Source organism: Chiloscyllium plagiosum, chromosome 11, assembly GCF_004010195.1.
Source record: "Chiloscyllium plagiosum isolate BGI_BamShark_2017 chromosome 11, ASM401019v2, whole genome shotgun sequence".
Classification (NCBI taxonomy): Eukaryota; Metazoa; Chordata; class Chondrichthyes; order Orectolobiformes; family Hemiscylliidae; genus Chiloscyllium; species Chiloscyllium plagiosum.
The window spans coordinates 9,824,518-9,847,263 of record NC_057720.1 but is presented as its reverse complement, the minus strand read 5'-3'; the positions used below and the strand labels follow the sequence as shown (position 1 = coordinate 9,847,263).

The following is a 22,746-nucleotide window of genomic DNA, read 5'->3' as shown; positions in this document are numbered from 1 at the left end:
TGATTGAGGGTAAAAAGCACAATGAATATACTGTAGTAGACGGTATAGAGGGAAGCATTATCGAGGCTGAAAGACTGCCTAACGGCTGGTCAGAGTTCAATGATAAGTTTTTAAAGAACTATACTGTGGCGCTTGGCTCTTCTTTGTCTATTCTTAGGAATAAAGGCCTGTTGGTACAGACACTGCCACTCGAGTTTGCAGTACATCGAATACAACCGGGTGATTGGGTCCTGATCATGACCTGGAAAGATACCAAACTGCACCCGAGCTGGGAGGGACCATTCCTAACCCTCCTGACTAGTGAAACAGCTATTCGGACTGCTGAGTCATCACACTCGCGTTAAAGGTCCTGTGAACGCCCCAAAGGCGGAGTGGCACGCTCATCCTACAGACAACCCTCTGAAAGTTAAGAAAGAAAGAATGAACTGAGACAAAAGTCTCTTTTAACGTTTGCTGATGTATATATATATATTGTTATTGATTGTAAGGGCTGTGTGGACTCACCTCTCCCTGACACCTAAAAGGTTAAGACAGGACGGTAGGCAGGGTTCAGAGATGGGTAGATACTGGTATAGTATTGTAATGTTAGTAGTACTAACTATTCAAGGAAGTGGGAAAAATCACGTCACTACACTGTGCCAGAATTATGTTAAACAAGAGGGACTTGCCGACTGTTGGGTCTGTGCAGAGGTCCCACACCATGGCGAATCTGGAATCCCCACCTCAGTAATACCGCTCACTCGAAAAGGAGTATACGATGTACAATAATTTGATGTGGGTTCAAATAATACAGAGTGGAGATCTGAAAGGAGCAAATATAACTTTGCGGGATGGTTCCCAAGGCCAGCCCCGAAAAATCAGGGCGCTATTGATAGTCTTAGAATTTCCCCACCGAAAGGAGCTGTGAATACCACCTGTTTCTGTAATCAGAATGATGCTGCACCTTTCCAATTGGGAATATCATCTTGTGTCCACACCAGTCAAGCCACTGCCACGACCACTCCCCGAATATTAAATGGAACATATTGGGTATGCGGTCTGAAGGCCTATCCATTTATTCCCGGGGAAAAATATGTCCGTGTGATCGAATGTGTCATGTTATGAAGTTGACGAAACACTTTCTCAAAACCAGAAAGGTTGGAGTGTCTGCTGTTACCTCGCTTATATAGTCCCTCACCTCCGAATAGAAAAGCATGAGCCCAACCTATGAAAGAAGTGGGGGTAAGACGTAAGACCTGAGAGGTCTCTGACGGAGACCATCTACTGTGGACACTACTCCCAAACTACGGCACTACAAGGGCAGGGGTGGAAATACAGAAACTGGCGGCTGCCCTTGAAAATTTAATTAATGATACCGCCGGCGCGATGGGAGAAACTCAATCGCAAATATCGGCCATAACCACCGAAATGATTGCCACAAGACTGGCAGCTTTACAGAATCGAATGGCTTTAGACTATCTTTTGGCCGAAAAAGGGGGAACCTGTGCTCTGATTGGTAAAGAATGTTGCACCTTCATCTCAGACACCTCTTCCATAGTGGAAGATAAGGCAGAAATAGTAAAGAAAAAGATAAGCAATATAAGAGAAATTGGAGATGAATTCCGAAAAGATGAAGGATGGGGATGGGGATGGGGTAACTGGAGATTGATCGGGTGGGAAAATGGTTAGTGAATTTAGGCATTTATGTGCTACTAATAATTGTAGGTTTACTGATAGGGTTTAATGTGTTAAAATGGATAATGACTAAGCTTGGGAGGACAACAACCAATAATGGTACACACTTAGAAGAACAGAAATGACTAGATTGTGAACCTCGACGCCATAGGGTGAAAAGAGGGCAGAAAATAAGATTGCAAAAACAACAAATGGTTAAGAAAAGAAATGGGGGAATTGTTAGAAATGGGGTAAAGTGTTGATTTTGCAGATATAGAAAAAGCATACAGAAAAGGGGTACAGCAAGAGAACTATTAACCCTGCAGGTATTTAGGGACTTTTCAGTGTATAATTGTGGTTAATTAAATACTAACTTTGGTGTGTAATTACCATAACAAAAAGTTCTTTTTGTAAAATTATGTTTTCAGCAAAAAGCTGAGATAACCGAAATGCTTGAGCTATACAAAATGATACAAGTTAATGAAGTGTCCGAGGATGGAATGTACCAGCAGAATTGATACAAAATGTTAAACCAGATCTTGACAAAATAAATGTATGTGTCAGCACTTACAGAAAGGAAGGTTGCCAACCTGGGGAAGGGGGAAGTAATAAGGGTGGAGCACAGCTGGGCAGTAATATGGTACAGTAAGAGAGATCGGGTAATTAGGAATCTGGAGAGATGACCTCACTCAGCTCAAAGGGTATAACTGTACACTAACCTAAGTTCTAATTTGCTCATTTGCTTATGCAATTGAAGCCCTTACTTGCAAGTTCGTAATAAATTGTCTTGTTTCTAGTTTTGGTGGTCTCGTCTAAATTTTATTGAATTTTGTTTCTAACATGAAGAAATTCAGTTCACAAGAAAATGATAAGACGTGTTCCACAACCAGGGGTGATATCTGAGGAAATATTTAAGGGTAATGTCGTCAGTATGGTACTTAAGATTGAGATGAGAAATTTCTTCACCCAGAGAGTGGTGAGCCTGTGGAATTCTCTGCCAGACAAAGTGTTTGAGGCCATAACGTTGAATGTTTTTAAGAACAGATTATAGTTCTTAAGTCTAAAGGGATCAAAGAATATGGGGAGAAGATTCATTTAATTATTTAGTTGATGATCCTTTTAACTTCATTTCTTATTTTCGAACTTATACTATGAATCACTGTAAGGTAATCTAACACTTTTTTCTTTATTTCCCTTTTTTGTATCTGAAATTTGTAGTTCACAAAGTGTGATGTTGGAAAAGCACAGCAGGTCAGGCAGCATCCGAGGAGCAGGAGAGTCGATGTTTCGGGCATAAGCCCTTCTCCAGGCTTAATGAAGGGTCCTGCCCGAAACGTCAACTCTCCTGCTACCTGGATGCTGCCTGACCTGCTGGGCTTTCCCAGCAACACACCTTATCAACTCTGACTCTCAAGCGTCTGCAGTTCCTCACTTTCTCCGTCTAAGATTTGCAACGAGGTACTTTGTACCTAAGATGGCATTGTGAGGGGTGTCATTGTAAACTTTTCACTGTACCCTTGTACTTGAGTATATGTGACAATAAACCTGGTTCTAATTCTAATGTATATCGTCACTTGTACCCAGATACAGTGAAAAGTGGATAATGTTGCCATGTTCCGACTCCATCTTGGATTACAGAATAAATTACTGAATAAATGGTATAAATGGTAAAATACTGAACAAATTAATAATAAATAGGTAATACAGATAGATAACCTTTTCTCCGAAATCCTTAAATCTGAAAAGCTCCAAAGTCTAACGACTTTTTTGTGAATTTTTTTCTCATTAACAAAGTTGTTTGGCGTGCAAACAGTTAACTCAAGTCCACACCCACTCGATGCGTGTCACTCAGATGAGACGTGTGGGGGCGCGGCCCAGCACGGTCAGGCCTCAATTTTGTTTCAGGGCCCATTTTACTCACATTAAGTCTATTCTTTGGAAAGATGTTTTAAAATTTCACCATCAAACTGCCACTTATTCTGAAATTCGAAAAATTCTGAATTCCGAAAACCAGCTGGTTCTAAGCATTTCGAATAAAGGATTGCTCACCTGTACTAAAACCGAAACAGCATCAGAGGATTACCTTTCCATCTCTGTAGACACCACCCTCTCTGCTCCTCCACTATCTGCCATCTGTCATTCCACTCTGGGGTCCGGGATTATGCCGTTACCGGCACTGTCCTTTTCTGCCGACACTAACACTATCCTTTTCGCCATCACTAACACTGTCCTTTTCCCCGTGACTGGCACCATCCTTTTCTGCTGTCACTGGCACCGTCCTTTTCTGCCGTCACTGGCACCATTCTTTTCATCATCACCGGCACTGTCCTTTTCACCGTCACTGGCACCGTCCTTTTCACCATCACTGGCACCGTCCTTTTCACCGTCACTGGCACCATCCTTTTCGCCATCACTGGCACCATTCTTTTCCCCATCACTGGCACTGTCCTTTTCACCGTCACTGGCACTATCCTTTTCGCCGTCACTGGCACTGTCCTTTTGCCGACACTGGCACTGTCCTTTTCGCCGTTACTGGCACTGTCCTTTTCACCATCACTGGTGCCATCCTTTTCACTGTCACTGGCACCATCCTTTTCACCATCACTGGCACTGTCCTTTTCGCCATCACTGGCACTATCCGTTTCACCGTCACTGGCACAATGCTTTTTACCGTCACTGGCACTGTCCTTTTCGCCATCACTGACACCATCCTTTTCACTGTCACTGGCACCATCCTTTTTACCGTCACTGGCACTGTCCTTTTTGCCATCACTGGTGCCATCCTTTTTACCGTCACTGGCACTGTCCTTTTTGCCATCACTGGTGCCATCCTTTTCACCGTCACTGGCACTGTCCTTTTCACCGTCACTGGCACTATCCTTTTCGCCGTCACTGGCACTGTCCTTTTGCCGTCACTGGCACTGTCCTTTTCGCCGTTACTGGCACTGTCCTTTTCGCCATCACTGGTGCCATCCTTTTCACCGTCACTGGCACAATGCTTTTGGCACTGTCCTTTTCGCCATCACTGACACCATCCTTTTCACTGTCACTGGCACCATCCTTTTTACGGTCACTGGCACTGTCCTTTTCGCCATCACTGGTGCCATCCTTTTCACCGTCACTGGCACAATGCTTTTTACCGTCACTGGCACTGTCCTTTTCGCCATCACTGACACCATCCTTTTCACTGTCACTGGCACCGTCCTTTTCACCATCACTGGCACCATCCTTTTCGCCATCACTAACACTGTTCTTTCCCCCGTGACTGGCACAGTCCTTTTTGCATCACTTGTGCCATCCTTTTCACTTCACTGGCACCGTCCTTTTCCCTGCCACTGGCACCATCCTTTTTGCCATCACTGGCACTGTCCTTTTTGCCATCACTGGCACCATCTTTATCGTCGTCACTGGCACCATCCTTTTCCCCGTCACTGGCACCGTCCTTTTGTGCCATCACTGGCACCGTCCTTTTCACTGTGACTAACACTGTCCTTTTCCCCGAACTGGCACTGTCCTTTTCACCATCACTGGCACCATCCTTTTCACCGTCACTGGCATCGTCCTTTTCGCCATCACTGGCACCATCCTTTTCACCGTCACTTGAACCATCCTTTTCACCGTCACTGGCACCGTCCTTTTCCCCATCACTGCCACTGTTGCTTCCATGTCAGATGCGCCTGAGCTGGGGATGGTTGCATTGTGTAGTTCCCAGATCTCCTCTGACATTGGACATTGTCCGATGGGATCCTGGCGCTTCTTTTCTGATATCACCACCCCAGATGAAATGGGGGAACGATATGATCATATTGAAGCAGGCTCGAAGGGCTGAATGGCCTACGCCTGTTCCTATTTTGTATGTTTCTATGTTATGATGTGATCCTGCCCCACTAGCTACCTGACAAAGGAGCAGTGCTCTGAAAGCTTGTTATTCCAAATACATCTGTTGGTATGTGACCTGATGTTGTGTGATTTTTAACTTTGTCTGCCCTAGTCCAACACCAGCACCTCCACATCATGATGTGATGCTTCCAATATTCTGACAAAGGCCTCAAACTGAAGCAAGGTTATAATTTGATCCTGGGTTGTGGGATGGGGATCTCCCCTGCATAAATCTGATGAGTGCTGGATGCTACCTGAAGCCTTAATGCCCATGGTTGTGATGTAGCTGGCGCATATTATTGGCATTCTGACTTGCTTTGGACTCAATGCGGTGAGTTCAAACTCTACTCTGAAGAGCTGAGGAAATCAGCTAGGCTGCCCATTCACTGCAGCAGTGACACCACACAGCCCTGTTGACAATGCTGTCTGTCAAGTGAGATGTTCCAGATTAGATTCTAGATTAGATTCCCTACAGTGTGGAAACAGGCCCTTCAGCCCAACAAGTCCACACCAACCCTCCGAACAGCAATCCACCCTGACCTATACCCCTACATTCACCCCTGACTAATGCACCTAACACTACAGGCAATTTAGCATGGCCAATTGACCTAACCTGCACATCTTTGGACTGTGGAAGGAAACCGGAGCACCCGGAGGAAACCCACGCAGACATGGGGAGAACGTGCAAACTCCACACAGTCAGTCGCCTGAGGCGGGAATTGAACCCAGGTCTCTGGCGCTGTGAGGCAGCAGTGCTAAATAAAGACACTGTTTGACAAGCCGTCAATTGAAGTTAGGATGTTATCTTGAAGATGAACATTGCAATTCACTGCTTGCACCTTTTCTTAGAACGTATATTGCATCTTCTTGATGGATTTAAGAAAAATCTCTGTTGCATTCCCACAGTCACGCACTGACCTATCAGACTCTGCCTTCCTAGTGAGTTCAGTTCAGTTGCTGGCTAATGTTGACCACCAGGATGTTAATCTTCGGGGGATTCAGTGATGGTGACATCATTGAATGTCAAGGGACAGTGGTTAGATCATCTCTTATTGAACATGGTAATTACCTGGCATTTGTGTGGCATGCATGTTACTTGCCCTTGTCAACTCAAGCCTGGATAACATCTAAATTTTGTTGCATTTGAGCATAGACTGCTTCAGTATTGGAGGACTCACGAATGGTGCTGAACATTGTGCAACCATTGGCGAACATCCCCACTTCTGACCTTATGATGGAGGGAAGGTCATTGATGAAGCAGCTGAAGATGGTAGGACGCTACTCTGATGAATTCCTGCAGAGGTGTCCTGGAGCTGAGATGACTGATCTCCAACAACCACAGCCATCCTCCTATGTGCCAGATATATCTCCAAATAGCAGAGAGTATGCTCTCTGATATCTCTAATTTTGCTAGGGCTCTTTGATGCCATACTGGGTTTAGTGTGGCCTTGATGTCTCACCTCCCCTCTGGAATTCAGCTCTTTTGTCCATGTTTGAGCCAAGGCTGTAATGCCGTTAGGAGATGATTGGCATTGGCGGAACCCAAACTGGGCGTCACTGAGCAGGTTATTGCTGAGCAGGTGCTGCTCGATAGCACTGTTGGTGCCACTTTCCATCACTTACTGATGATCGAGAGTAGACTGATGGGGCAGTAATTGGCCAAGTTGGATTTGTCCTGCTTTTTATGTACAGTGTACACCTGGGCAATTTTCCACATTGTTGGGTAGATGCCAATGCTGTAACTGTACTGCAACAGCTTGGCTAGGGGAGCAGAAAGTTTTGGAGCACAAACCTTTAGTACTATTGCCAGAATGTTGTCAGGGCCCATAGCCTTTGCAGTATCCAGTGTCTCCAACTGTTTCTTGACATCACGTGGAGTGAATCAATTTAGCTGAAGATCTGGTAACCGTGATGCTGGGGACTACTGGATGAGGCTGAAATGGATCATTCATTTGCCACATAGGGATGAAGATCGCTGTGAAAGCCTCAGCCTTACCTTTTACACTGATATTCTGGGCTTTTCCATCATTGAGGATGAGGATATCTGTGGAAGCTCCTCCTCCTCCAGTGTGTCGTTTAATTGTCCACTACAGTTCACAACTAGTTATGGTCAAACTGCAGAGTTTATCAATTGCTTGGGACTTCACTCAGTTCTGTCTAGCACTTGCTGCTTATGCTGTTTGAATGCAAGTAGCCCTGTTTGGTAGCTTCTAAACTTGTCCATCCACATCAACACTCCAATCAAGGAAGCACATCATTGCCTGTCCTTCTTCAGAATGCTAGGAAAATGCAACGTGTCAGCAACGACTTTTATCAATTTTTATAGACGCACCATCGAAAGCATCCTGTCCAGATGCATCACAACTTAGTATGATACTGCTCTGCCCAAGACTGGAAGAAATGACAGATTTGTGAACACAGCCCAGTCCATCACGAAAACCAGTCCTCCTCCAATTGACTTGGGAAAGCAGCCAACATAATCAAAGATCCCTCCCATCCCAGTTATACTCTCTTCCATCCTCTTCCATCGGGTAGAAGATACAAAAATTTGAAAACAAAGTAACAGATTCAAGACAACTTCTTCACCACTATTACCAGACTTCTGAATGGATCTCTCATATATTGGAGTTAGTTTTTCTCTGTCGCTGTAACACTATATTCTCCATTCTCTATTACCCTGATGTACTTATGTAAGGTATGATTTGTCTGGATAGCACACAAAACAATACTTTTCACGGTATCTCACATGTGACAAAAATCAAATCAAAGGGTATTTTCAATGTGAAGGCAGGACTTTGTCCCCACAAGGACTGTGTGGAGGTCACTCATACCATATTGTCATGGACAGATGCACCTGCAGCTGGCAGATCGGTAAGGATGAGGTTGAGTATGTTATTCCCTCTTTTTTGTTGCCCTTACCAGTTGTCACAGACCCAGTCTAGCAGCTCTGTCCTTTAGGACCCGACCAGCTCAATCAGTATTACTGCTGCTGAGCCATTCTTTGTAATGGACATTAAAATTCCCCACCCACAGTACATCCTATGCCCTTGCCATCCTCAGTGCTTCCTGCAAATGTTGTTCAACTTGGAGCAATACTGATTCATCAGCCAGAGGAGAACGGTACGTGGGGATCAGCAGGAGATTTCCTTGCCCATGTTTAACCTGAAGCCATCAGAATTCATGGAGTCTGGATTCAATGTTGAGGACTCCCAGGGCAACTCCCTCCCAACTGTATGCCACTGTGTCACCGCCACCTTTGCCAGCTCTGTCCTGCCAATGGGGCAGGACATATCCATGTTACAGAACAAAAAGATCGCAGTCTGAGGAAATGTAGGACACATTTCAGCATGAGATAAGGAGGAAGGTCTTCTCTCAGCGGGTATTTGTGGAATTCTCTGCCACAGAGAGATATGGGAGCAAAGTCATTGTAAATGTTTAAGCAAGAAACAGCTAGATTTCTAAAGCTTCTAGGCATCAAGGGATATGGGGAGAGAGCAGCAATGTGGAATTTAAACATTAACAAAAGAGAACTAGCTGGAGAAACTCAGCAGGTCTGGCAGCATCTGTGGAGAAAAAGCAGAGTTAACATTTCAAGTCCAGTGACTCTTCCTCAGAATGAGAGGATCAGTCATGACCATGTTGAATAATGGAGTCAGCTTGATGGGTGTTTCTATGTCCGCATGTTCATAGTTAAGACTAAGATGAGGAGAACCTTCTTCGCTCAAAGGTTTGTGAATCTTTGCAAATCTCGATCACAAAGGATTGTGGGCGTACGTTGTTGACGATGTTTAAGGCCGAGAAACTCGGTTTTTGATGTCTGAGGGAAACAAAAGGTACAGGGGGCAGGCAGGAATATGGGTCCCGGAGGAATAGGCACAAAGATCAGGAATGGTGGAGAGGTTTTAATGGATTGTGTGCTTCTGCTTCAATTGCTTGTGCTTTCAAATATTTTCTTTGCTGATTTCCAATATTTATGCTTGGTTAGAAACATAGCAACTAGGAATAGGAGTAGGCCATTCACTACTTTGAGCTTGTTCAGCATTCAGCATCATCATGGTTGATCATCCAACTCAGTTTCCTGTTCCCATTCCCCCCCCGTACCTTTTGATCCCTTTAGCCCTAAGAACTGCACAGTGGCTCAGTGGTTAGCACCGCTGCCTCTCAGTGCTAGGTCCCAGGTTCGATTCCAGCCTCGGGCGACTGTCTATGTGGGGTTTGCACATTCTCCCCGTGTCTGCGGGGGGGTTTCCTCCGGGTGCTCCAGTTTCCTCATGCAGGCCAGGTGAATTGGCCATGCAAAATTGCCCCTAGTGTTAGGTGCATTAGCCAGAGGGAAATGGGACTGGGTGGGTTACTCTTCGGAGGGTCAGTGTGGACTTGTTGGGCCGAAGGGCCTGTTTCCACACTGTAGGTAATCTAATCAAACTCTTTCCATGGTCAAGAATTTCACAGGTTCACATTCTCTGGGTAAAGTATTCTTTCCTCATCTCAGTCCTATGTAGCCTACTCTACATCCTTAAACAATGACCCCGGATCTGGACTTCCGAGGTGCTCAGGAGCATCCTTCCTGTGTTTACTCAGTCTAGTTCAGCTGGAATTTGATAGGTTCCACTTCCCCCACCTCATTCTTCCATACTCTGGTGAATATAGCCCTAATTGATCCCACCTCTCTTCATATCTCAGTCCTGCCATCCCAGGAATCAACAATCAATTGTTCAACAGATAAAAGCCAACAAAATGTTGTAGAATGACAGATTTTGGTGATTCCATTGTGATAGATTCGATGCCCTCACTTATAACACTGGCTTAGGATTCCATCTCCATGAGAATGAGATGCAACAAAAGTTTTTTTTTAATGTATTGATGAAGGTGAGAGATTGCAATCCTTTCACTGCAGACACGGGGTGGCTGTATGATGATGGTTGGAGAGGGAAAAAAAAGAGTTGGCGAAACTTCAGGTTTTGCTTTTAGAAGGTCAAACTTACCAAAATGATTAAACATGCCGGGCCAATGAAACTCCATATAAAGTTGTTTTCTGTGCTGAGCCAGCAACTGTTGGAGAAAGAATGCAAAAATAATTGTGAGAAAGTAACTCCTTCTTCACAAAACCCAGCAGTTTTCTCCCCTCACCTCTTGTAGATAGTGGAGACCATTGACTTATTCCGTGTCAGTAAAGTGGGATGTGCAGCTCAAGATCTCCTCTCTGCACTGCCCAAGCCATGTAACAATTGGTATAGCATGTATTTTCCTTTTTTGCCACTATAAAAATTAAATGGAAGTTGGACTGAGATATAGCGAGAGTTTTGCCACTTGACAATTACGCGCTGCAAATTTTTGAATTGTGGCAGACAGTTGGCACAGAAAGCAGTGAGAATTCAGGAGTGAGTGTTGCTGAGAGGCTTTTGAGTTAAGGAAATTCTGCCTATCGACAGCCCTCAGGTTGGTTGAGTTCAGAGCATTGAAAGCTGTAAGTGTTGGGGCAGCAGAGAGAGAAAGATCCAGGGCCTGCAACCTGGAAGCAAAATTCTTTTTTCATTCTCTCTCTGTCCATGTGGGGAAAAGGCAAAAAAACAGAGCAAGCTAAAAAAAATTCTCACAAGACTCTGATCAACTATCGAATTGAAAAATAATCATCACCTTATAGACAACCGTGCCATCAGAACAAAAAATTAGAAAGATAGTAAGGGACAACTTAGTCACTTGAAATCTTGACTTTCCATCTTTATAGTTTTGCTTACTTGTCTATGTTCTTTCTCCAGTCATAGCAGATACACAGGAATATTGCAACATACAAGTCCCACTCCAAGCCACTCACTGTTCTGACTAGGAAATAAATCATCGTTCCTTCACTGTCACTGAGTCAGAATCCTGGAATACCCTGCCCAATGGAATTGAGGCTCTACATACATCAAATGGACTGCAGTGCAGTGGAGGGGGTCGTTAGGGCCGACTGACTGTCCCTCTTCCGCGGTCACGTCAGAGCCCAGGGTGTCTCTGGAGAAGGAGCACGCAGTGTCCACCAACACCCTTGAGCTGTTCAGGGAAAGGTGGGCGCCGCAGGGAGTGGAGTGCATTATTTCCCCATCCAACTCTATTTTGATTTAATCTCTGCCCTCCCCTTCACTGTTTGATCATGTAGCATTGCCCTTTGATGTGAAGGGCACTGCTTGTCACTGGCCACTCGGGTGTTTCCTTTCTTCTTGGTGGTGTGAATTGAATAAAATTTACACAATAAATAAATAAATAATCAGGAGTGTCAGAGGAAATACTTTTTTCACCAAGAGGGTGATGGGAATCTGTGACAATTCTAGCCTCGGGCGACTGTCTGTGTGGAGTTTGCACATTCTCCCTGTGCCTGAGTGGGTTTCCTCCAGGTATTCCAGTTTCCTCCCACACACCAAAGATGTGCAGCTTAGGTGAATTGGCCATGCTAAATTGCCCCACAATGTTCAGGGATGTGTAGGTTAGGTGCATTAGTCAGGTGTAAATGTAGGATAATAGGGTAGGGGAATGGGTCTGGGTGTGTTAGTCTTCAGTGGGTTGGTGTAGACTTGCTGAGCCAAAGGGCTAGTTTCCACACTGTAGGGTTCATCAGCAAAGAAAGAATTTAATAGTGCAGATTTGTCTCAAGACTCTGAATTCAAATCCGACTTCAAAAGGTTGGCAGATGAAAAGTGATTGACATTCCTGTGTGGTACTGAATGTGTGCTCCACTGTCGAAGGCACTGTCTTTTGGATGAAATGATAAAGTGAGGTTCTGCCTGGTCTCCCAGATGGCTATAAAATGGCACAAGTAAGAGAGTCACCTCTGTGTCCTGGCCAATATTCATCCTTCGGTCAACATTTCCAGAATAGATTATCTGCTCATTATCGTATTCCTGTGTGCAAACAGATCACCACATTTTCTACATTATAGCAATGACTGCCATTCATAGAACATAGAACATAGAAAAATACAGCGCAAAACAGGCCCTTCGGCTCTCGATGTTGCGCCGACCTGTGAACTAATCTAAGCCCATTCCCCTACACTATCCCATCATCATCCATATGCTTATTCAAGGATTGTTTAAATCTCCCTAATGTGGCTGAGTTAACTACATTGCCAGGCAGGGCATTCCATGCCCTTACCACTCTCTGAGTAAAGGACCTGCGTCTGACATCTATCTTAAACCTATCACCCCTCAATTTGTAGCTATGACCCCTTGTACAAGTTGACCTCATCATCCCAGGAAAAATACTTTCACTGTCTACCTTATCTAATCCTTTGATCATCTTGTATATCTCTATCAAATGCCCTCTTAGCCTTCTTCTGTCCAATGAGATCAGACCCAAGTCTCTCAGTCTTTCCTCATAGGTCCTTCCCTTCAGACCAGGCAACATCCTGGTAAATCGGAACCTTTTCCAATGTTTCCACATCCTTCCTGTAATGGGGCGACCAGAACTGCACACAATATTCCAAGTGCGGCTGCACTAACATTTTGTGGTGATGCAATTCATCAGTTGTTATCAGAATTGAGATTCTAAGGACTACACAGGAAGGGTGTTTTCAAACGTGGGGGAGTCACTAAGGGTTATAGTTTAAGGATAAGGGGTAAATGTTTTTAGGACAATGTTGAGGAGATGTGGCTTCACCCAGAGAGTGGTGAACCTGTAGAATTCTCTGCCACAGAAAGTGGTTGAGACCCAAACATCATGTGTTTTCAAGAGGGTGGTGGATGGAGCCCCTGTGGCTTAAAGGGGTCAAGGGATTGGGAGGATGGGCAGAATTAGTCTATTAAGGTCAATGATCAGCTGTGATCGTGTTGATTGACAGAGCAGTGATCAAATGGCCTACCCCTGCTCCTACCTTAATGTTTCTGTTTGGTGGCAATGCACAACCCTATATAACTGCATAAAACAGAAATGGCAAGAGAAACTCAGAAACTTGAGTGACATCTGTGGAGAGAGGAACAGAGTTAATGTTTTTGAGTCCAGTGACACTTCATCAGAACTGCTTCGGAAATTCTTCATTTCTAAAAAAAAAGTCAAACCGGACTTGAAACCCTAACTCAGTGTCTCTCTCCACAGATGCTGCCGGACCTGCTGAGTTTCTCCAGCAATTTCTGTTTACGTTTCAGATATGGGTTGACTATTTTTCATCATTTATATAAATGATTTGGATGTGAGCATAGGAGATATAATTACTGAGTTTGTAGAAGACACCAAAATTGGAGATGTTGTGGACAGCAAAGAAGGTTACCTCAGATTGCAACAGGGTCTTGACCAGATGGGCCAATGTGTTGAGGAGTGGCAGATGTAGTTTAATTTAGATAAAAGCAAAGTGCTGCACTTTGGGAAAGCAAATCTTAGCAGGACTTATACACTTAATGGTAAGGTCCCAGGGAGTGTTGCTGAACAAAGAGACCTTGGAGTGCAGGTTCATAGCTCCTTGAAAGTAAAGCTGCAGGTAGATAGGATAGTGAAGAAGGTGTTTGATATGCTTTCCTTTATTGGTCAGAGTATTGAGTACAGGAGTTGGGAGGTCATGTTGCGGCTGTACAGGATGTTGGATGGACCACTTTTGGAATATTGCCTGCAATTCTGGTCTCCTTCCTATTGGAAATATGCTGTGAGAAAAGGGTTCAGAAAAGATTTACAAGGATGTTGCCAGGGTTGGAGGATTTGAGCTACAGGGAGAGGCTGAATAAGTTGGGGCTGTTTTCTGGGGCTGGAGTGTCGGAGGCTTACAGAGGTTTGTAAAAGCATAAGGGGCATGGATAGGAGTAATAGAGAAAGTCTTTTCCCTGGGGTAGGGGAGTCCAGAACTAGAGGGCGTAGGTTTAGGGTGAGAGGGGAAATATATAAAAGAGACCTAAGGGGCAACTTTTTCACGCAGTGGGTGGTACGTGTATGGAATGAGCTGCCAGAGGATGTGATGGAGGCTGGTACAATTGCAACATTTAAAAGGCATCTGGATAGGTATATGGATAGGAAGGATTTGGAGGGATATGAGCTGTGTGCTGGCAGGTGGGACTAGATTGGGTTGGGATATCTGGTCGGCATGGACGGGTTGGACCAAAGGGTCTGTTTCAGTGCTGTACATCTCTATGACTCACTGACTCTATGACTCTGTATCCAATGTCCCACAGTTTTTTGTTTCATTTTACTGTATAAATGCAAATTTTTTGTTGACTCTGACAACTTAAAAATCAATTGACAAAAGAATTGAATTGTGTGGTTAAAAGGGCTGTACATCTTTCTATGTGATACGGTTAGAATCAGCCAAATGGTCACTTTTCCCCTATTTATGTTGTAATGTGGCAGGGACTGGCTGAGCAATACAAATAGGAACATCCAACATATCATTCACAGTTCTAGATGGAGTAGCACTGAGATTCATTTCATTGCCTCTGGGCACAGAAGGCAAAAGCCAAATAAAATCCCAACTTCTCACCAATATCCTGTCTGGAAAGTGTATGTGTTGTGGGAATTGTAAGATTTGACTGGCCAGTGACGCTCATCATGTGGAATTTGCCCACCAGCATCTAAACCCCACTACATGAGGAATGGTCACTTTTTGAGTGACACAGAGGATTATCCAGGAATTCATCACCATAGATTGCTACAACTTAATTAGGAAGAGTACATCAATAATCATATCCCACTTTTCCTCACAGTCCCAAATGCAAAAAATCCCAATGTGGTGACCAGGATGATCAGTTTCCCTGACTGCCTGCCATTCAGACCAAAAGCATTTCATATCAGGTTTCAACTTGAGGAATGCTATTTTTTGGACTATACTTACCTTTAATAATTGGAAGAGAAAAGAAAGGGTTTCTGATCTGCTACTACGCAATGTAACCAATCAAAAGGCTCAAACACATACACACTCATTCATGATTGATACAGGCAGAAAATCTTACAGCTTGATATAGATTTTCTTTTCTTTTATTTATTCATGCAACATGGGCATTGCTGGCTGGCCCAGTATTTATTGCTTATCCTAGTTGCCCTTGAGAAATTAGTCAGGATCTGTTTTCTTGAACTGCTGCAGTCCATTTGATTTTTCTTCTTTTGTTTTTGTTATTTTTTTTCCCCAGCTCCCATGTTGAGACATAGTGAGAGACACAAGGTGCACAGCTCAAGGGTGTTGGTGGACACCGAGTGCTCCTTCTCCAGAGACACCCGGGCTCTAACATAACTGGACACTCCTGTTTATGATTAGATTGCTTACAGTGTGGAAACAGGCCCTTCGGCCCAACAAGTCCACATCGACCCTCTGAAGAGTAACCCACCCAGACTTACTTCCCTCTGACTAATGCACCTGACACTATGGGCAATTTAGCATGGCCAATTCACCTGAACTGCACACCTTTGGACATTCTGGGAGGAAACCCACGCAGACATGGGGAGAATGTGCAAACTCCACACAGACATTCACCTGAGGCTGGAATCGAACCTGGGACCCTGGTGGCTGTTAGGCAGCAGTGCTGACCACTGAACCATTGAGCTGTGCCCCCCCCCCCACCCATCTGTCAGCCAGGGCTCCCTGATTGGACTAGGCTGACAGTCCTAATCAGGGAACTCATATTCCATGAGGTTCCCCTGGTTGACCTTGTTCCAAACACTACGGTTTTAACCATGTGAAAGATGCTCTCTACATCCAAGTTAGTGCTCTTGAGGCACTTCGAGTCAGGTACTTACACTTTATCCGTGCCGTAGTATTTATAGCCAAGAATTGCCGAGATTCCCACGACGACGGAAGGGCTGCCATATCCGAAGATGTAGAAATTCCTGTGCAGAAACCCTTTGTTGTAAATGACTCCGACCACAATCAGGTAAAGGTGAATGCCCTCAATGCACATCCAGGCAAAGGCGGCCAGGAAAAAGTAATGCAGCAGTCCAGCTACAATGGAGCAGACAAGCTAGAGGGTGGAGGTAAAGACACAAAATACCTGAAGGAAAGGTCATGGATCAAAGTCATGAGACTGCTTTGTCTGCTTAAAAAACAAATAACCTTGGAACTTAGTTGTGTCATGTAAAAATGCAATCTCAAACTCCCACTGCTTTGCTGAATGACACGCCAATGATGAATTATGTAAGTTTTAATGCAATTTTGTCTTGACCTCCATCAGTTGCAAACTCTACCTCTTTAATACATGGTGCACTCAGCTAACTGGGGATTGCTAATTCCGGGGAACTGACAATTGTTTTGCTCGGTTTTGGACTCCGTGTTGTCAACTCCAAGCATTCTCAGATCAGGCAAGTTTTGTTTTATTAATTCATGGGATGAGGGCAACGCTGGCTGGGTCAGCATTTATTGCCTGTCCGTAATTGCGCAGATTTAAGAGTCAACCACATTGCTGTGGGTCTGGAGTCACATGTAGGCCAGACTAGGTTAGGATGGCAATTTCCTTCCCTAAAGGGCATTAGTGAATCAGATGGGTTTTTCCCGACAATAGTCATCATTAGACTATTAATTCCAGATATTTATTGAATTCAAATTCCACTATCAGCTGTGGTAAGATTTGAACCTGGATCCCCAGAATATTGCCTGGGTCCCTGGATTAACAGTCCAGTGATAACATCACAAGGCCATTGCCTCCCCCGCGCCCCCACCCCCGCACACTCAACCACCCGAGTGGATAGTCTATTCATCTTGATGCCAATTGGAAAAATAAGACTCAGTGGCATTTTGACAACTTGCACCCTGTGCACATCTCAGGGTGTTTTAAGTGAGATAAGGAACATTGGAGGCAGGAGCAAAACTACAGAGAGCTGATGGTGTTGTGGTAAAGTCAATGCACCAGTATGCCCAGCCTAATGTTCTGGCAAAGTGGATTCAAAGCCTGGGCATGACAGTTACTAGAATTTGCATGGTGACCCAGTGGTTAGCACTGCTGCCTCACCAGGGACCCGGGTTTGATTCCAGCCTTGGACGACTGCCTGTATGGAGTTTGCACATTCTCCCCATATCTGTGTAGGTTTCCTCCAGCTGCTCTGGGTGGCCTCCCACAATCCAAAGATGTGCAGGCTTGGTGACTTGGCCATGCTGAATTACCCATTGTGTTCAAGGATGTGTAGGCTAGGAGCATAGGGGAATGGGTCTGGGTGGATTACTCTTCGGAGGGTTGGTATGGGCTTGTTGGGCTGAAGGTCCTGTTTCCACGCTGTAGAGATTCTATGAAATTAATAAAACATCTATATTTGTTTTGAAAAAAGAGCAATATGACCATGCCTACAATTGACAACTATTGTTTAGAAGGTAGGAACAGGAGTAGGGCAGTCAGACCTTTGAACCTGCTTCATCATCTAGTATGAACATGGCTGATCATCCAATTCAGGATCCTGTTCCTGCTTGATCCCCATCTCTTTAGCCATAAGAACTCCTTCAAAGCATACAATACTTTGGCCTCAAAAGCGCTCCATGAATGCCTATCCAATTGTTTTGCCATTCAATAAAGAAAAGCTGCCATCTTTATTAGGATGCAGACCCACAGTAATGCAATTCGTACTTAACTGCCCTCTGAAATAGCCAAGCAAGCCATTCAGTTCAACAAGTGTTGTGATAAATGTTGGCCTTGCCAGTGATGGTCAGATCCCATGAAGGGTCCATTTAATGTGACTGTGGCTGATCTTTGACCTCAAATCCATTGCCCACACTCTTTTCTTGCCCCTTGATGTTTTTAATATCTAGAAGTCTAAATGTTTGGTGGTACACACTGGAATATTACAGACCAGTGACACATTTTATCAAAGTTTTTTGTCTTGCATTCATCAGGACAAATCACAAGAATACAAAGAAAGAGGAAAGCCAACACTAATACTCCATGAGAGGAGAATGCTGATTACAAATGAACTCTAATCAGTTGAGGCATTTCCATAGATAGTACACTAGTTAATGATGATTGACAATTAACTGCCATGTTGCATACAATACAGGCCAGTAATTCTGACATGGGTAGCCATTATCACGAGGATGCATTCTATTTCATCATCAAACTTGCATAATGATAAATTTGGCTCAGGCTGTGTTTACAGGATTGTTGATAAAGGAATGTGTGGAACTGTAGAAATCCCTACATGTGCACTGACCAGTGAAGGTAGGTTTGTGGGAGACACAAAGTGTCCAACATTATATATAATTCTGTAGTTGGAGAGTTACTTTCTAGCTTATCCTGAGTGTGTGAAACATTATGCTACCAACCGATTTAGGATGGTCAATCAGTCACAATGGTTAGCACTGCTACCTCACAGCGTCAAGGAACGGGTTCGTTTCCAACCTCGGGCGACTGTCTGTGTGGAGTTTGCACATTCTCCCCGTGTCTGTGTGGGTTTCCTCCCACAATCCCAGCAGGGGCAGGTCAGGTGAATTGGCCATGCTAAATTGCCCATAAGTGTTCAGGGCTGCATAGGCTGGGTTCATTAGTTAGGGGCAAAAGTAGAGTAATGGGGAATGGGTTTGGGTGGGTTATTCTTTGGAGGGCTGGTGTGGACTTGTTTTGATTAGATTCCCTACAGTGTAGAAACAAGCCCTTCAGCCCAATAAGTCCACACCAATCCTCTCAAGAGTAACGCATCCAGACCCATTTCCCTCTGACAAGTGCACCTAATACTGTGGGCAATTTAGCACAGTCAATTCACCTAACCTGCACATCTTTGGACTGTGGGAGGAAACCAAAGCACCCGGAGGAAACCCACTCAGACACAGGGGAGAACGTGCAAACTCCACACTGTCAGTCGCCCGAGGCTGGAATCGAACCTGGGTCCATGGTGCTGTGAGGCAGCAGTGCTAACCACTGTGCCACCGTGCTGCCCAGTTGGGCCAAATGGCCTGTTTCCACACTGTAGGGATTTTATTCTGTGAGTGTACTAGAAGTGATCGATATTAATGACTTGGATTCAGGGATAGAATATACTGTAGCCAAATTTCCAGGTGACACTAATATAGATGGGAATATAAATTGCAACAAAGAAATAAAGAATTAATAAATAACATGGACAAGTCAGGTGAATGGACCAATGTTTGCCAGATGAAATCTAACATGGATAAGTGTGAAGTTATCCACTTTGGTCAGAAGAGTGTAAAAGCAACTTATTATCTGAATGGAGAAAAACTTCAAAACATTTCAGTGGATATCTTTGTTGATGAGTTGCAAAAAGTCAGTCTGCATGTCCAGCTGGCAATAAGGAGGGGAAATCGGATTTTGACATTTATTGCTGATGGAATGTTGTATAAAAGTAGGGAAGTGTTGTTGTAATTGTTGCAAAAGTGTTGTTTAAGACATTGGTGAGACCCCATCTGGAAAACTGTGTACAGTTTTGGTTTCCTTATTTGAGGATGGATGTAATTGTATTGGAGGCAGTTCAGTTTAATTCCAGACATGAAAGCCTTCTCTCATGAGGAGGGATTGAGCATTGAACCTTATACTCACAGGAATTTAGAAGATTTAGAGAAATGATCTAATTGAGGCATATAAAATGCTAATGGAGATTGACAGAGTAAATGCTGAGTTGATGTTTCCCCTTGTGGGGCAATCTAGAATGAGAGATCATAGTTTTTGGATTTAAAAGAGAGATGAAGTGGAATTACTTACAGTCACTGAGTCGTAGAGATGTACAGCACGGAAACAGACCCTTCGGTCCAATTTGCCCATGCCGACCAGGTATCCCAACCTAATCCAGTCCCATTTGCCAGCACCTGGCCCATATCCCTCCAAACCCTTCCTATTCATATACCCATCCAGATGCATTTTAAATGCTGTAGTTTTACCAGCCTCCACCACTTCCTCTGGCAGCTCACTCCATACACATATCACCCTCTGCGTGAAAAAGTTGCCCCTTCGGACCCTTTTATATCTTTCCCCTCTCACCTTAAACCTATGCCCTCGAGTTCTGGACTCCCCCATGCCAGGGAAAAGACTTACTCTATTTATCTTATCTATGCCCCTTATGCTTTTACAAACCTCTATAAGGTCACCCCTCAGCCTTCGACCCTCCAGGATAAACAGCCCCAGCCTGTTCAGCCTCTCCCTATAGCTCAAATCCTCTAACTCTAGCAAGATGCTTGTAAATCTTTTCTGAACCCTTACAAGTTTGACAATATCTTTCCGATAGGAAGGAGACCAGAATTGCACGCAATATTCCAACAGTGGCCTAACCAACATCCTGTGCAGCCACAACATGACCTCCCAACTCCTACACTGAAGGTAGGTGCATCCAGAACCGGGGTCACAGTCTGAGGATTCAGAGTGGATCATTTAGGACAGAGATGAGGAGATATTTCTTCACCCAAAGAGTGGTGAGCCTTTGGAATTCATTACCACAGGAAGCAGTTGATGCCAAAACATTGAATGTATTCAAGGGGCGGCTAAAAATAGCACTTGGGGCGAATGGGATCAAAGGTTATGGGGACAAAGCAGGATTAGGCTATTGAGTTGGATGATCAGCCATGGCTGTATTGAATGGTGGAGCAGGTTCAAAGAGCTGAATGGCCTCCTCCTGCTCCTATCTTCTATGTTTCTCAATTACACATTGCTGAAGCATGTGGAACTTGAAGCCAGGCCTCCTGTTCCGGAGGTGGAGACACTACCACTATAAAACAAGGCCCTCAATGGTCTTCTTTATCAGACCAGAGCTGATAATGCAATTAGAGACAATGTTCCACTAGCCTCATAGCACAGGGCATCTGATGCACATCTGGGCAGTTATTGTAATCAATCTATTCAAGGATTCTTCTGATGCAGTAGTAGTGTCCTAGTCTCTGAGCCAGGAGACATGGATTCAAGCCATTTGCTCCAGAGGTATTCAATAACACCTCTGGATAGGTTGATTAGAAATATTTCATCAACCTATTCAGATATTTTACAACACACCTCTGGATGAGGTGGGACTTGAACCTGGGCCTCCTGGTCTAGAGGTAGTGACATACCACGAAGCCACAAGAGCTCCACCTCAAAGCATCTTTTTTTTTAATACATTGGAAGTATTCTTATACTGAATTGAACAATTTTATCTTCATCATTAAATCACCTCTTTTTTTTGATTTATTAACCACAACTTGTAAAACATGTGTGTTCTGAAAGATTAAATTATGTGCAAAGCACCTTTAGGGCAATACAAACTGTCCAGGATTAGGGCAGCATGGTGGCTCAGTGGTCAGCACTGCTGCCTCACAGTGCTAGGGACCCAGATTAAATTGGGTGACTGCGTAGAATTTGCACATTCTCCCTGTGTCTGCATGGGCTTGCTCCAGTTTCTCCTGCAGCCCAAAGATGTGCAGGTCTGCTGAATTGGTCATGCTAAATTGTCCATAATGTTAGGTGCATCAGTCAGAGGGAAATGGGCCTGGGGGGGGTTATCTTTCGGAGGGTTGGTGTGGACTTGTTGGGCTGAAGGGCCTGTTTTCGCACTGTAGGGAATCTAATCATGCAAGGAGGGTGGAGAGACATCTTACATTACATAACAAAGTGATTAATAGCAATTGACCTGTATTTGACTGAGCTGGCTTGTTCACTGATCAATATAACTGTGCTTGATTGCTTAATCCTGTGGGTGGGGCTGCAGTGTAAATAATTGACCGCTTCCACTCAGAAAAAAAGATTCCACCAAACCCTTGGGATTTTCTGGATAAGTGTGCTGAACTTTTATACATTCTAACTTTCTTAAGTTTTGCAAATAAACTATTTGTACTTAGAGAAAAAAAAGACAATCTTGCATTGCTGTGAAATAAATAACATATGCAGCAACCCAGAGAACTCATAACGTATGACGATGGGGAGATGGGAACTAAGTGGATTTTGAATGACCATTTGAAAACATCTTTTTGTGGAGAGGGTGTGTGGATTGAATATATCTGAGGGTGTTAATTTGCACTCCTTACCTTATTACTGTTCATGTTAATGCCAGTAAGAAACAGCAACTCTGCAATAAACAGGCTGAAACAGAGATTCTTGTGAATGGTTGTCCTCGTACTTTGAATCTCACTGAAGAAGCAGAAGGTAAAGATGCACATTGACAGACAGATCAAGGACACAATAATCCCCAGCTGGGTAATCCGTGTCAGGATATTATTATGTAGGACATCCTGCAAGGGAGTAAGAGTCAATGGTTTTAACATTGTAAAACTTTTGCTTTTTCCGTACAAAATGCACATGAGAGAAACATATACAAATTAGAAAACACTTTTCTCTTCTCCCCTTCCAGCATAACAGGCAATGATTTTCCCCTTGGAAT

General features: G+C 44.1%; 1 protein-coding gene across 2 annotated transcripts in view; it reads right to left on the bottom strand.

The window, feature by feature from the left end:
* The window catches only part of adgrl4 (adhesion G protein-coupled receptor L4), a 154,562-nt gene that overhangs the window by 38,525 nt on the left and 93,291 nt on the right, over positions 1 to 22,746 (bottom strand). For both annotated transcript variants that reach the window (XM_043698670.1, XM_043698671.1), the window contains exons 10-12: positions 22,394 to 22,597; positions 16,216 to 16,436; positions 10,518 to 10,584 (exon numbers count right to left, since the gene is read on the bottom strand). In XM_043698670.1, the coding sequence (XP_043554605.1) occupies positions 10,518 to 10,584; positions 16,216 to 16,436; positions 22,394 to 22,597 (492 nt within the window). The remainder of the gene's footprint in view (positions 1 to 10,517; positions 10,585 to 16,215; positions 16,437 to 22,393; positions 22,598 to 22,746) is intronic.